Raw genomic sequence first — 13625 nt, 5'->3', positions numbered from 1 at the left:
GTTGGATTGTGTATTTGATGAGTTTGATGAGGGGAAACCAAGAAATCCCATGAGCCTCCGTAGCGTAGCTCTGAGCAGCTCACGGCTCTGCTCCACCGTTCTAAAAATAGCTTGCACCGACAATTAAAGGTAACGAACCTACTGCTATGACTATAGGGATTATGGCAATGGGCCAATTTGCCAAAATGTTGAACTATCCCTTTAAGTTTTCGCATTTGTCAAGATGAGCAAACTTTTACAGCAAAAGAAACTTTGTAGGAAGTGAATCTGAAAGTGTTTCTGACATGTTTAGTACAACGATTCCCTGACATGAAAGCTGTAACATGGAGAACACACATCTGTACAAATATGCATAGTGGGAAAATCAACTATACGTTTGCAAACGGACGATTTTGACACCGATAGTCGGACTGCGACACACTCACAGAAGTTTACAGTGTGAAGTTACCAGGAAAATGGGCTTTTTTTAACCATTCTCCAAACTAACTGCTGTGTGTCGATTTCCTGGTAGACCATCATCATCATCGTTGTTGTCGTCGTGGTGATGGAAACTCATCTGTCGTCCAGTTAATGAGATTAAAACAAAGGACAATAACCACAGTTGTTTCTGCTGAATGTGGACGTTCACAGATTTACAGCTGGAACATCCTCTCATATGACTGAGACATCCTGACCTTGTCCTCTGTGTGTGTGTGTGTGTGTGTGTGTGTGTGTGTGTGTGTGTGTGTGTGTGTGTGTGTGTGTGTGTGTGTGTGTGTGTGTGTGTGTGTGTGTGTGTGTGAGGCAGAGCATTATATGTGATGAGCGATATTTGATCCCACATTTGTCTCTGATAATCTTATCAAGTGAATCAATTGACCCGGTTTAAATGAATATCATTAGCTCCATGCTTCAGAGTGTGTGTGTGTGTGTGTGTGTGTGTGTGTGTGTGTGTGTGTGTGTGTGTGTGTGTGTGTGTGTGTGTGTGTGTGTGTGTGTGCGTGTGTGTGTGTGTGTGTGTGTGTGTGTGTGTGTCTGTGTGTGTCTGTGTGTGTCTGTGTGTGTGTGTGTGTGTGTGAGGGCTGAGAGCTCCACCTTGTGGCTGCAATCGACTGCATGTTAATGAAGGTTAATTAACCTTCCTTCCTGTTTCCTTCTTTCTGCTCTTTTCCTTCTTCTCCTTCTCCTTCCTCCATCCCTCTCTTCTCTTTTCCACCTTTATGTTTATCTTTATGTTTATTTCCACTATTATAAAAGAAACAATAAAATTGAAAAAAAAAAGACATGTATAGGTGAGTTAGAAACCCACTACGGGCTTATATATTTAAACCTCACCTACAGTATAAAAGCAATTGCACAAATAACAAAGCAAAACAAACAAAAGAAACATTAATATATCTTAGATAGTATTATAAACAAAATAATACAAAATGGAATGAAATAAAAGAGAACAAATATATATATACTGTACATATACATACACATACAATAATAATAATAGGAACAAATGAACCAAAAAACAAAACAGATGACAAGGTATTACAAAAAGTCAGTATCAATCCTTTCACTCCATCCTCACTTCTTCTTCAAACATCTCTCCATAAGCCACAGACAGATGAATAGAAGTCACACAGCTGCAGCCTTTTGAATAAAACTAAATGTTGAAAACGAGTCCATCCATCCATGAACTCCATCTACACACTGCGCTGTCAAAAGCGAGCACAGAGGATCATTAAAGACACACAACACCCAGCTCACTCCCTGCTCAAACACAAACACTGCACATACTGTACAACCTCAGATGCAAACGACCGGACAGCATCATCACACACAGATCACGCTTTTTCAACAGTTTCTACCCGGCTACAGTCAGACCTTTAGCAAACACAAAATAACCCGGGCACATGGCAACACAACACGCTGCCACCTCAGTAGCACTTGGCACTTTACACCTATTTATTCTTACATTTATCTACTTATAGACATAGATCTCTGGCCTTTTTAGAAATGTTATGTCCTTGTCCTTTTTTTAACCCTCCTGTCGTCCTTCTGGGTCAAATTGACCTAATCTGTTCCCTTCCTCCATCCTTCCTTCCTCCCTTTCCTTTGTCCTTACTTCTTCTCCCTTCCTCTTTTGATCCAATTGACCTGATCTGTTCACTCTCCCTCCATCTTTCTTTCCTTCCCCTTTCCCTTCTTCCTTCCTTCCTTGAACAAATCTGTTCCATCCCTCCATCTTTCTTTCCACAATCCTTTTCCCTTCCCTTCCTTCCTTCTTTCTTCTTCTTCCTTCCTTGAATGAATCTGTTCCCTCCCTCCTTTCCTTCCTTTTCAACCCAATTAACCCAATTTGTTCCCTCCCTCCTTCTATCTTTCCTTCCTTTTCCCCTTCCTTCTTTCCTCCCATCTTTCCCTTTGTCCTTGCTTCCTTCCTTCCTTCCTTCCTTCCTTCCTTCCTTCCCTTCGTCCTTACTTCTTCCTTCCTTTTTGACCCAATCTGTTCCCTCCCTCCTTCTATCTTTCCTTCGTTTTCCCCTTCCTTCCTTCCTTCCTTCCTTCCTTCCTTCCTTCCTTCCTTCCTTCTTTCCCTTCGTCCTTCCTTCCTTCCTTCCTTCCTTCCTTCCTTCCTTCCTTCCTTCCTTCCTTCCTCCCTCCCTCCCTCCCTCCCTCCCTCCCTCCCTTCCTTCCTTCCTTCCTTCCTTCCTCCTTCCTTCCTTCCCTTCGTCCTTACTTCTTCCTTCCTTTTTGACCCAATCTGTTCCCTCCCTCCTTCTATCTTTCCTTCCTTTTCCCCTTCCTTCCTTCCTTCCTTCCTTCCTTCCTTCCTTCCTTCCTTCCTTCCTTCCTTCTTTCCCTTCGTCCTTCCTTCCTTCCTTCCTTCCTTCCTTCCTTCCTTCCTTCCTTCCTTCCTTCCCTTCGTCCTTCCTTCATTCCTTGACCAAGGAGGACAACAGGAGGGTTAATCCCAGGCTTGAGCCCTTTTAAAGTGTTTTTCATTGTGTCTTGTATGTCTTTGTGTGTTCTCTTTTGTTTCTCCACCTGACCTGGAACAACCGTACAGAAATTCCTATGTGTGTATGCACAAAATCCGACATGCGTCTATGTATTATTTTACACTGTATTTTTATTGTTGATTTAATGACTATGTCGTCAATTTACTGTCAGACCTGGTGGTGTTTCATTCACCCACGCCCATGGGTGGATCCTGTGTATCTACACAAATGGCAAATAAAGATTTTGACTTTGACTTTGAGTGAAACAGCGAAGTGATATAATCCTAAACCTTTTATTCCTCTCTCTGTCTCTCCCCTCAGAGCGATCGGGGCCAACCCTCTGTACTGCGACTGCCGGCTGCTCTGGCTGTCAGACTGGGTGAAGAGCGGCTACAAGGAGCCCGGCATCGCCCGCTGCGCCGGCCCCCGCGGCATGGAGGGCAAGCTGCTGCTCACCACGCCCGCCGACAAGTTCCAGTGTCTGGGTGAGTCAGCGGGAAGCCGGCCTCTCTGGAGCATGACTCAGCACTTTGTCTTCCTGAAAAATCTGTTTCTTAAAGGGATAGTTCACCCAAAATTGAAATTTCATACTCATTAACTACTCGACTAAGGGCTGGGAGAAGTTTCAGAGTCCTCCGTGGCTTCTCTGAGTTACAGGGGGTCTCGGCGTAGCAGTGCATGTCCATATAACGGTTGCAAATGGATACCAACTGTCTTCGTAACAAAAAGACACACCAAAAAACATCCAAATACTCTTCCCGGTTCGTCAAGAGGAGCTTCGAGAAGCTTCCACTACAAAACAAGCTTGAAATATAGACATATTTCATTTTTTTCGGGACAATTTCGCATTTCGGGGCTTCAATACAAGACGGACATGTTCCACATTTACTGAACACACGTCTGAAAACAACCTTCAGACTGACTGTAGAGCCTGAATATGAAACAAAGAGCTCATAAAAACACAGAGTCAAACAACCCAAGGTTGATTATTTTAATCCCTTCAGGGCTCTGAGCCAGTTTTGGGTCGTTTCTGAACGCTTTGAACACAGAAAAAATCTCTTCCATCCCCATGTTTGGAATCTTTATTATAATTACAACTTCACCTCTATGATCTGACAATTATTTTTTCACTTTAACGTATTTTAGAAACACATTGGACCCAAAAACACACTAAAATCACGTAAAGTAGCAACACTTTTTTCCGTAAAAAGATGAATATATGGAAAGAGATGCCACGCCTGTCCGTCACCTCCTACTGTAACGCTTTCTGTCCAAATTAAAACAATCATATCTCAGCTTTTACATGGTCGGTCAACGTCACATCTGCATTTTTGCGGGTGAAGTTGACAGCAGCGTGTCTCTAGGTGACCTTGTGTTTGTTTTTATCGTTGTGGCGCTTTAAAAAACGTCACACGATCTGATCAGACGTGTCCACATTCCTGCGTATGTATGTATGTATGTTACACTATGTATCATGGTGTAAAAGCTCAGTATATGTGATGTGACCGCTGGTGTGAAGCACATGGAGTGGTCGTTAAGGACGGAGAAGCTGCTGTTATAAACACATAAAGACGCCTGCAGAGCAGCTTCAATGTCTTTATTATTACACTTGATTTCACTGAATACGCCTTTAAACAGATTGACTTTAATGCGTTTGAGGAGCAGCTTTGTGTTGTGTTTGTGTTTTATTGTTTATTGTTCCGGGTCCTTTCTTCTTCACATATAAGTTCACTATCATATTATTATGGGATGTCACTCAGGCTTTAATCTACGTTTAGCTCTGTGTGATTTCTAAAACAACGAGCTGCTAATTTAGCTGTGTGATGAGAGCTCTGTTCTTTTATTCAGCGTTTTATTCCCGTGCTGGGGGATTTGCCTTCTGTCAGTTTTTTTGTGTGTTTCTTTTTAACTAAAGCTAAATTATTCCACAGTGAGTTGAAATTGTGAAATAATAAAAGACCAAAAAAAAAAAAAAAGTAGTTAAAGGTGTTGAAACACATTAAAAACAACAGCGATCCTGAGGAAAAGTTCTGTGGAAACATCACAGCAGTGAAAAAAAACACTAGTTCAGAGGTTTGATCCCACTCTTTTTAAGGTGTGAATATACTGTGAACTTTCCATTAGAGACTTTTCTTTCCTTTTTTTTCCCCCACCAGGCCCTGTGTGTATTATCGCAGGTGCTAATTGTTATATTTTTAAACATCCAAATACTTTATCGCTGTAAAATTCATTGCGATCTCTCACTGTAATTAAACTTCCCCACATCTCCGACGTGCAGACGGAGCCTCTCCACATGTCCTCTGTGTCAGGTGCAGAAGTAGAAACTGTGTTGTTTTTTCTTTTTTTTTTTACCGTTTCCCTCTCTGATTGTCACCGTGACACTCGGTGGAGACGTGATTTCACCTCGACCTCGTTCATTTGCAGCGAAACGAGTGCAAAGAAGCAGCGAGCGGATCTGTCGAACGTCACGCTGGCGCACGTTCATGTGAACATCCAGAATAATCTGAGCTAATGAACAGAGCTCAGACTCACGCTGATGTGCTACTTTCACTTGTGATGTGATAACTTTTTGAACATCATTATTAATCTGTATGAGATCTTAAAAATACTGTAAAAAAAAAAGGGCAAAAACTGTCTTTTTGTCTGCTGCAGCTGCACCGACACCGAGCTGTTAGGGAATTAGATTAATTTTCGTTTTTCAAACTGTGATGATGAAAACACAGAGAAAAACTCCTGGGTTGGATGATGAGTTTTTTAGTCCGGAGGATGATTCTCTAATGTTTTCTGTGTTTACAACAATCAGAACTTCTTCAGAACCTTTAAAGGGACATTGTGTAACTTCTTCTGTTATCTATTCACGAAAATCTATTATTTGGTTCAAAATTCTGTTTTTCATTAATCAGTAATCCCCCCCATCAACAAACTGAAGTGTTCCTTTCAGCTCTGAATGAGCCGTTCATATCATTCATATCTCCATGGCGCGGGTAAGCTCGGTCAGGGCCGTTGCTAGGAATTCTGGGCCCCCTGAAAGAATACTAAAATTCATTCAGAAATGTATTTAATAGGATAAACCCCTTGAGAGGAATCCTCTCGTTTTCGAGGGGGTCCTAATATACATTACAAACCAAAAAGAGACAAGACACAATCAACAATCTACAAACATACAGCAACAAAGACAACAGACATCAACACAGACATAAAAGAAATGAGTACAAAAAATGGACACAACCTCTCGATGGCCGCAAATGGCCATAGCAATAGCCTAAATAAACTAAGAGAAATGTAAAATAATATCATAATGTTCAAATTAAAAATTACAGTGGGAAAAAAAAAGAAAAGAAAAAAAGATGGGCCCCTGCCCCCTGACTTTTCCTTTTTTTTTTCTTAGACTACGTATGTATTATAATTTTGTATTTAGCCTACTTTGTTTTGACGCTAACGCAGCATTACTATGAGTATTAGTCAGGGTCTTATGCCAAATAAATCAGTCATACAAAGATTAGACTATGGTTGTTTTTTGTGGGCCCTACTGGGCGCTGGGCCCCTAGAGTTATCATCACCTTTCTCCCCTTTACAACGGCCCTGAGCTCGGTGCTGCTGCCATGTCGTGTCGCCATGTTTTTACGTTCAGTGGCGGCGTGACGGTAGGAAACCACGGAAACTCAGCGGAGACACCGGAGCTGTCGGCTCAGGTGGAGGTGGCGTCTGTGAAAAGTCACCGTGGTAACGCAGTGAGGAGGAATGGAGCGTTACACTGATGCTGCATTCACCTGCAGTCGGGCAGACGGCCGTCGCTAACAAACCAGATGTCATTTTAGTCACAGAAGTCGAGAGAAAGCCGGTAAAACAATACCACATCGCCATGACAACATATTGTCACGTGTGTTGTTTTGCCTCGTGCTGACGGACCACTTGTTTACATAGAGGCTTGTTTATGCCGTTACGTGCAGCGGCTGTCGTCCGTCTGCCGTCTGCCCAATTTCATGTGAATGCAGCATGAAAAATACGACTGAGTTGCTTGTGATCTACAACCACAACGCTATAGATGAGAGTAATTCTTACACAATGTACCTTTAAGGGATACTTCACCCAAGATCGATAATTCTTTTTTTTTTTTTTTTTGTAGTGTTTATTTCACACCAGACCACAGCAACCAGACAGTACACACTACAGACACCAACATACCAATACAGCAACAGCACAGTTAGAAAACAACAACACTTGGTCTGAAAAGGGGGATGGGCGAAGCATAGCTTTTAATTAAAAATAGCTTTTTTATTCACCAATCATCTACTCACCGTCATGCCAAGGAAGGGTTTGGAGAACTTTCTGAGTCATCAATCAAAACGCTTTAGGAGTTCCAGGGGGGGTCCGGCTGGCAATGGATTTTCATATAATGGCGGCGGATAGAGTTCACTTTTGAGTCGTCCAAAACACACACTATGAAACATCCAGATACCTCCATACTGCTCATCTGTACTGACCCAAGTGTCCTGAAGCCGCCACATGGAAAAGTTGTTCTGAAAAAAGGGTTAATCTTTGTTTTTAGCCTTGTTGTAGCAGTAGCTCCCAGTGGCTGCACGAGATGTTCGTTCATCGTTGTAAACCATTGGATGTTTGATGTAAACACAGGAGAACATCTGTGTGTTTTGGATGATTCAAAAGTGAACTCTATCCGCTGCCATTATATGACAATCCGTTGCTAGCCGGACCCCCCCTGTAAGTCCTAAAGCGTTTTGATGACTCCAAACCCTTCCTTGGCATGACGGTGAGTAGAGTAGATGATTGGTGAATTATCGATTTTGGGTGAAGTATCCCTTTAACTTCTCCAGGGTCTGTGATCAGATCATGTGATGTTTTCAAAGCGCCATCAGAAAGACCGCCGCTCAGACCAGCTCAGGATCAGTGAGGTGCTGGAGAATCGAGACGTACAGTAAGACGTCTGCAGACTTCACTCAGTGCAAACGTCACTTTATTATTGTACTAAAGTGTCAGTCTCATGAACAGACAGGTTTAATAATAATAATAAAAAATAAAAAAACACAATCACATCGAGACACACTGCTGTCAACTTCACTCCAAAGTGCAGATGTGAAAATCTCTCCCAGTTTTTAGTTTGACGTTGACAGACCATTTAAAACCAGAGATATGACAGCAGCTACACAAATATTTACCTGAGTGTAACAGTGGGAGGTGTCGCGTTTCTCTCCATATATTTATCATTTTACAGAACTGGAGAAAGTGGTGGAATCAGCTGAAGCTTCTCCATGTGATGTTTGTGTACTTTTGTTCCTAATGTGTAAATAAAGGTTAAAGTAGGTTAAAGGGATAGTAGCATTTTTTTTAAAGTGGGGTTGTATGATCTACAAATAGCCCCTAAGTACTTTAATTGTAGTAGAAGACTCTCTGCACTCCTCCCGTTAGCAACGCCAGCCCATAATAGCCCTGCCCAGAGATTTACAACACACAGTGTTGTGAACAGACCCAAAGAAACGGCCTATTTTCGCGGCTTAAAAGAGGTTTTACCTGAAAAAAAATACACAGTTCCATTGTTCGCTATAATATAATTTTTTCCAGCCCTTCAAAGTGCAGGAAAAACACAGTTTTTATTTGGACCTAACCAACTCACGTATCCCTCCGCCCAGGGTTAGCGCCCGCCGATCAGCAGTTGGTTAGCTCCAAATAAAAACTGCGTTTTTCCTGCACTTTGAAGGGCTGGAAAAAAATACATTATAGCGAACAATGGAACTGTGTATTTTTTTTCACGTAAAACCTCTTTTAGGCTGCGAAAATAGGCCGTTTCTTTGGGTCTGTTCACAACACTGTATGTTGTAAATCTCTGGGCAGGGCTATTATGGGCTGGCGTTGCTAACGGGAGGAGTGCAGAGAGTCTTCTACTGCAATTAAAGTACTTAGGGGCTATTTGTAGATCATACAACCCCACTTTAAAAAAATGCTACTATCCCTTTAAAGTGGAAAAAATTTTCTTAGGTATATACAAAGGTAAAAATCAAAAGTATTCAAAAACAGCCCAAAATAGGCTCAGACTTGTAAGTAACTTCGACTGGACAACTTTTTCCACGACAAAACTGTGCAGATGTGTTCGAGTACATCGTGTTGGCATCGCCCCAAAGCAGCGATCTCCTTTCACTGTCCCGTCTAATAAATATTAATGATATAAAATGTTGTAAAAATAACTTAAACGTGCAGATATATATGTCATAGGAGGAGTTGATGTTTCTGTTTTAAAACACAGTGACAAATTAATACAAACACAAACTGTCATCACTTCATTCCCACCTCAGTTTCCTTCAAGTTCAACCTGTAAATTTCTTCTTTTTTTTTTGTTGTTGTCATTTTTACACTTCTTTATGATCTTTTAATTGCTTTTCCTCCTTGGATTGTATTTGACAAAGCGCCTACCGCCCCGCCCCGCTCTACATTTATGTTTACAGCACACCTGTCACTCTGCTGGCTGTGTGATTGACACGCTGCTGCGATCCCACCTCTTCCTCTCTGCCGGGGCGACTGATGTGCTGTCAGTCACATCCAGCTGTTTCCTCGGAGCCCAAACACCAGTCATGTGTCAAAAAACAAAACAAAAAGAAAATGAGTCATAAAACCTTCTTTCCTGTGGTTTTTGTGCCGCCGCCGCAGCAGTGGCAGCAGCGGCAGCAGCAGAGCAATTAAGAGTGACGGGGAAATTAAAAACACAAATGAGCCTCAAATGATGTGGCGCAGTGAAGAGAACAATAAACACATTTGAATTACAGCGGCAGCAAAGAGCTTTTTACAATCCAATTTTCAGCCTGATTTTCATCTTTGATTGATTTATATAATCCTATGGAGATACATTTGTGTCTTTGTTATTCAATCCCAAACAAATTCACTCAGATATTAACAGATATTTTCAATCAAAACAAACTACTGCTTCAAACAAAAAATTGTCAGTCTCTTAAGTTTTCATCCTGAGGGTGAAAACAGGAAGTGAAGCTGCATTAGTCCACAGAAAACGAAATGACACAACCGAAATACACAAATATAACGCAAATAAGCAGAGCGAATAGATTGTACAGTTATAAAGAGATAAAACAGACACAACACAGATAAAAACTAAAATATACTGTAAGTGTGTGTTTTGTGATGCTGTGACTGACCTGTGGAAAACAAAGTGCCAAGAGTCTGGTTTTAAAAGAGTTTGGGGGCATTTTTGATATTGTAAGGTGATATTAATTCATTAATTCATATTTTGAGGGGGCATGGTAACTAAATATCTGATTCCTTTAAGACCCATTACAACGTGTATGAAAAATAACAACTTTACTCAACTGTTTGATCGTCAGTCTCTGAAGTTTTCATCCTATGAAATGAGAGAAATTTATGTTTAAATCTCATTTCACATCTGGACTTCACCACACTAACCTCACATCTGATGTTTTATTTCATTTTATTTAATTTCTATCAATTTATGGAGGTACATTTGTGTTTTTGTTAATCAATCCCCAAAAATTTCACTTAAATCAAAAAAGATATTTTCAATCAAAACAAACTTCGCTTCAATCAAAAAAAAAAAACATTTCAATCAAAGAAAAAATGGTATCAATGCAAAAAAATATTTGAGATCCAAAAAATTGCATTTGAGCACTTTTTGTCTTTGAAATGTTTTTGTTTTTTTTATTCAGGTTATTAGGAGTTATTATTTGATTGAAAAAAAAATTTGGGATTAAAGTAATCTTTTTTTGTATTTGGGCCATATTATGGGTAGGATATTTGTATCTGTATTATAATCAAATAATGAGTCACATTTTTTTCAATAAAAGAAAAAAGGGTTAAAACGCAATTTTTGGGTCTCAAATATTGAAGTGAAGTTTATTTTGATTGAAAATATCTTTTTTTGTTTAAATCAACTTTTTTTCTTGATTGAATAATAAAGACACAAATGTACCTCCATACTACTGTAATCCAGTTTGTAATCGTTTTAATCGCCGGAACAACTGCAGATAAATTGTCACAAACAATATTATCTTAAAGGGATAGTTCACCCAAAATTCAAATCACACTCATTATCTACTCACCCTTATGTCGACTAAGAGCTGTGAGAAGTTTCAGAGTCCTCCGTGGCTTCTCTGAGTTACAGGGGGTCTCGGCGTAGCAGTGCATGTCCATATAACGGTTGCAAATGGGTACCAACTGTCTTCGTCTAAAAAGACACACCAAAAAACATCCAAATACCTCCATAGTTTCATCGAAGCCCCGACATGAGAAATTGTTCCGAAAAAAATTAAATACGTCTATATTTTAAGCTTGTTTGTAGCGGAAGCTCCCAGTGTCTCAGTTCACTGCTCTTCCTGTGTGACCGGCGGAACAATTTCTCATGTCGGGGCTTCAACACAAGAGGGACATTACAGACGAGCAGTATGGAGGTATTAGGATGGTTTTTGGTGTGTCTTTTTGGACGAAGAAAGTTGGTATCCATTGACAACCATTATATGGACAAACACTGCTGCGTAACTCAGAGAAGCCACGGAGGACTCTGAAACTTCTCACAACTCTTAGTCGACATGAGGGTGAGTAGATAATGAGTGAAATTTGAATTTTGGGTGAACTATCCCTTTAATATAGTAACAGAGACAATCTGAATGTTTTCTCAGCTCCAGGTTCAGATTGGTTCCTTATTTTCCAGGCCGTCGTGTCTGTCACATCTCGTCTGGTTGATGACTTGATGACAAGATGGTAACGTCCCTAACTGCCCTATTTGTGTGTCTATGTGTGTGTGTGTGTGTGCGCGTGTCTGTGTGTGTGTGTGTGTGTGTGTGTGTGTGTTACCAGGTCCTGTGGAAGCGTCCGTCCAGGCCAAGTGTAGTCCATGTATGACCTCGCCGTGCCAGAACCAGGGTGTGTGTCAGGTCCATCACACACAACCGTACACCTGCACCTGCAAAGCCGGGTTCACGGTATGATACTTTGTGTGTCTGTGTGTGTCTGTGTGTGTGGTTTGTTATACTATTTGTGATGTGTGTGTGTCTGTGTTTTGCGTGTTGCAGAGGGCTTTGCGTGATCTAGTTACCACGTTTTGTCTGTTTTTTGTTGGCACCGCCTTGTATCATCCAATCAAAAGCTTTCCCCCCTAGCAGACACACACCAATCCATTTACACACACACACAGACACACACACACAGACACACACACACACACACGGCTGAATGTTTCAAAACCACTGATCCAATATTTCATGTTGTGTGTTGTGTGTTTGCGTGTTGTCAGTGATTATTTTGAGCCCACATCTGTCTCTGGTAATCCCTTCAAAAGACTCAGTGGACCTGATCTAATGTCGTGTGCTCGTCTAAAATATGCTCTGTGTTCGTGTGTGTGTGTGTGTGTGTGTGTGTGTGTCTGTGTGTGTGTGTGTGTGTGTGTGTGTGTGTGATACTTCAGGGCAAACACTGTGAGACTCCAGTCGACGCCTGTGTCAGTAACCCCTGCACCAACGGAGGGAGCTGCCTGAGTGACGAACAGACCAGAGGCTTCAGGTAACGAGTCCTAGAGAGCTCATCGAGGTGACGAAGCCACTCTGTCGTCCTTTTAAACCACACTGGCAGCAATGTTTACCTCAGATACTGTATCAGGTCACCTATGATCAGTTCATTTCATACCATCCATACTCCAAACTGCAGCGTGTGGACGTTTATATTTGTTTTTTGTTCAAGAATCTATCGTTTTTTCTAGTATGTTCATTAATGGGCTCTGGACTAATTTTATTAAAGCAGAAGTAAGCGATCCGGTCGTTTTGTCTAACTTCTTGTCAGCCGATGGAGTTAGCAGTCCCCGCCCTCGTCCCTACGTCACCACATTCACGTGCATCCCTTGGCTGCACACACAGCCCTTCATGCCGTTCTCTCTCCTCATTGGATAAAGGTTGTAGGATACAAGGAAGTAGGGCTGACCCGATTATCATATTTTGATAATCGAAGCTTCGCGGACATAAAATCGATTATAAAAATCGATGGGCGGGGGGCTGGGGGGGTGTGTGCGAGCAGAAATAATGAAAGTAATGGCAAACAAACACTGCATATCTCCAAAATCAGGCAGGTTTCCAGGATGCCAAGTAGCCTACTCATTTTAATGTAACAATTACTGATGAGAACCGGTGTCAAAAAGGGAAAAAGGAGGGGGAAAAAAAATCAATCACGGACTTTCATGATCGATTACCATGGCAACGAACGAAGCTTCAAAGCTTCAAATTTTTTGGGTCAGTCCTACAAGGAAGTATACAAGAAGTTTTCTCCTCGGCTTACAGCAGAGCAGAGTGACTGACAGACCCGTGTTTCAGACCAAACACTCTATATAAGTGATTGCTGTCGGAAGATATAACTATTTAAGACTTATATTAACACAAATATATCACTTACTTCTGCTTTAAATTGTTCTATGGTCGCAAGTAACGTTCTTTTGACCATCATTTCAATTTTAGAATTCGCTTTACAATGAAATTAAATCAAAATTCGGACTCACCGCAGCTTCCACACTGTTGCTCTCCGGGTCAGAGAACAAATGCCTCAGAGTCCCATTTAATAGTAAAGCGGATTTTAAAATTTCAAAAGGAAGTTACTTGCGACAACAGAACAATTTAATAAAATTAGTCCGGAGCCCAT

The 13625-nt window shown here is 41.2% G+C and overlaps 1 protein-coding gene across 1 annotated transcript in view; it reads left to right on the top strand.

The window, feature by feature from the left end:
* LOC310988354 (slit homolog 1 protein-like) overlaps positions 1–13625 on the top strand; it is a gene marked incomplete at both ends in the record, with an annotated part of 117545 nt that overhangs the window by 86019 nt on the left and 17901 nt on the right. Inside the window, 3 exons of the mRNA XM_083974911.1 lie at positions 3294–3457; positions 11802–11926; positions 12409–12503. Of these exons, the coding sequence (XP_083831037.1) occupies positions 3294–3457; positions 11802–11926; positions 12409–12503 (384 nt within the window). The remainder of the gene's footprint in view (positions 1–3293; positions 3458–11801; positions 11927–12408; positions 12504–13625) is intronic.

The sequence above is a fragment of the Trachurus trachurus genome (genome assembly GCF_905171665.1).
Source record: "Trachurus trachurus genome assembly, chromosome: 1".
Taxonomy (NCBI): domain Eukaryota; kingdom Metazoa; phylum Chordata; class Actinopteri; order Carangiformes; family Carangidae; genus Trachurus; species Trachurus trachurus.
The sequence above is the reverse complement of the archived record's forward strand: the minus strand, read 5'-3'. Positions and strand labels throughout refer to the sequence as shown.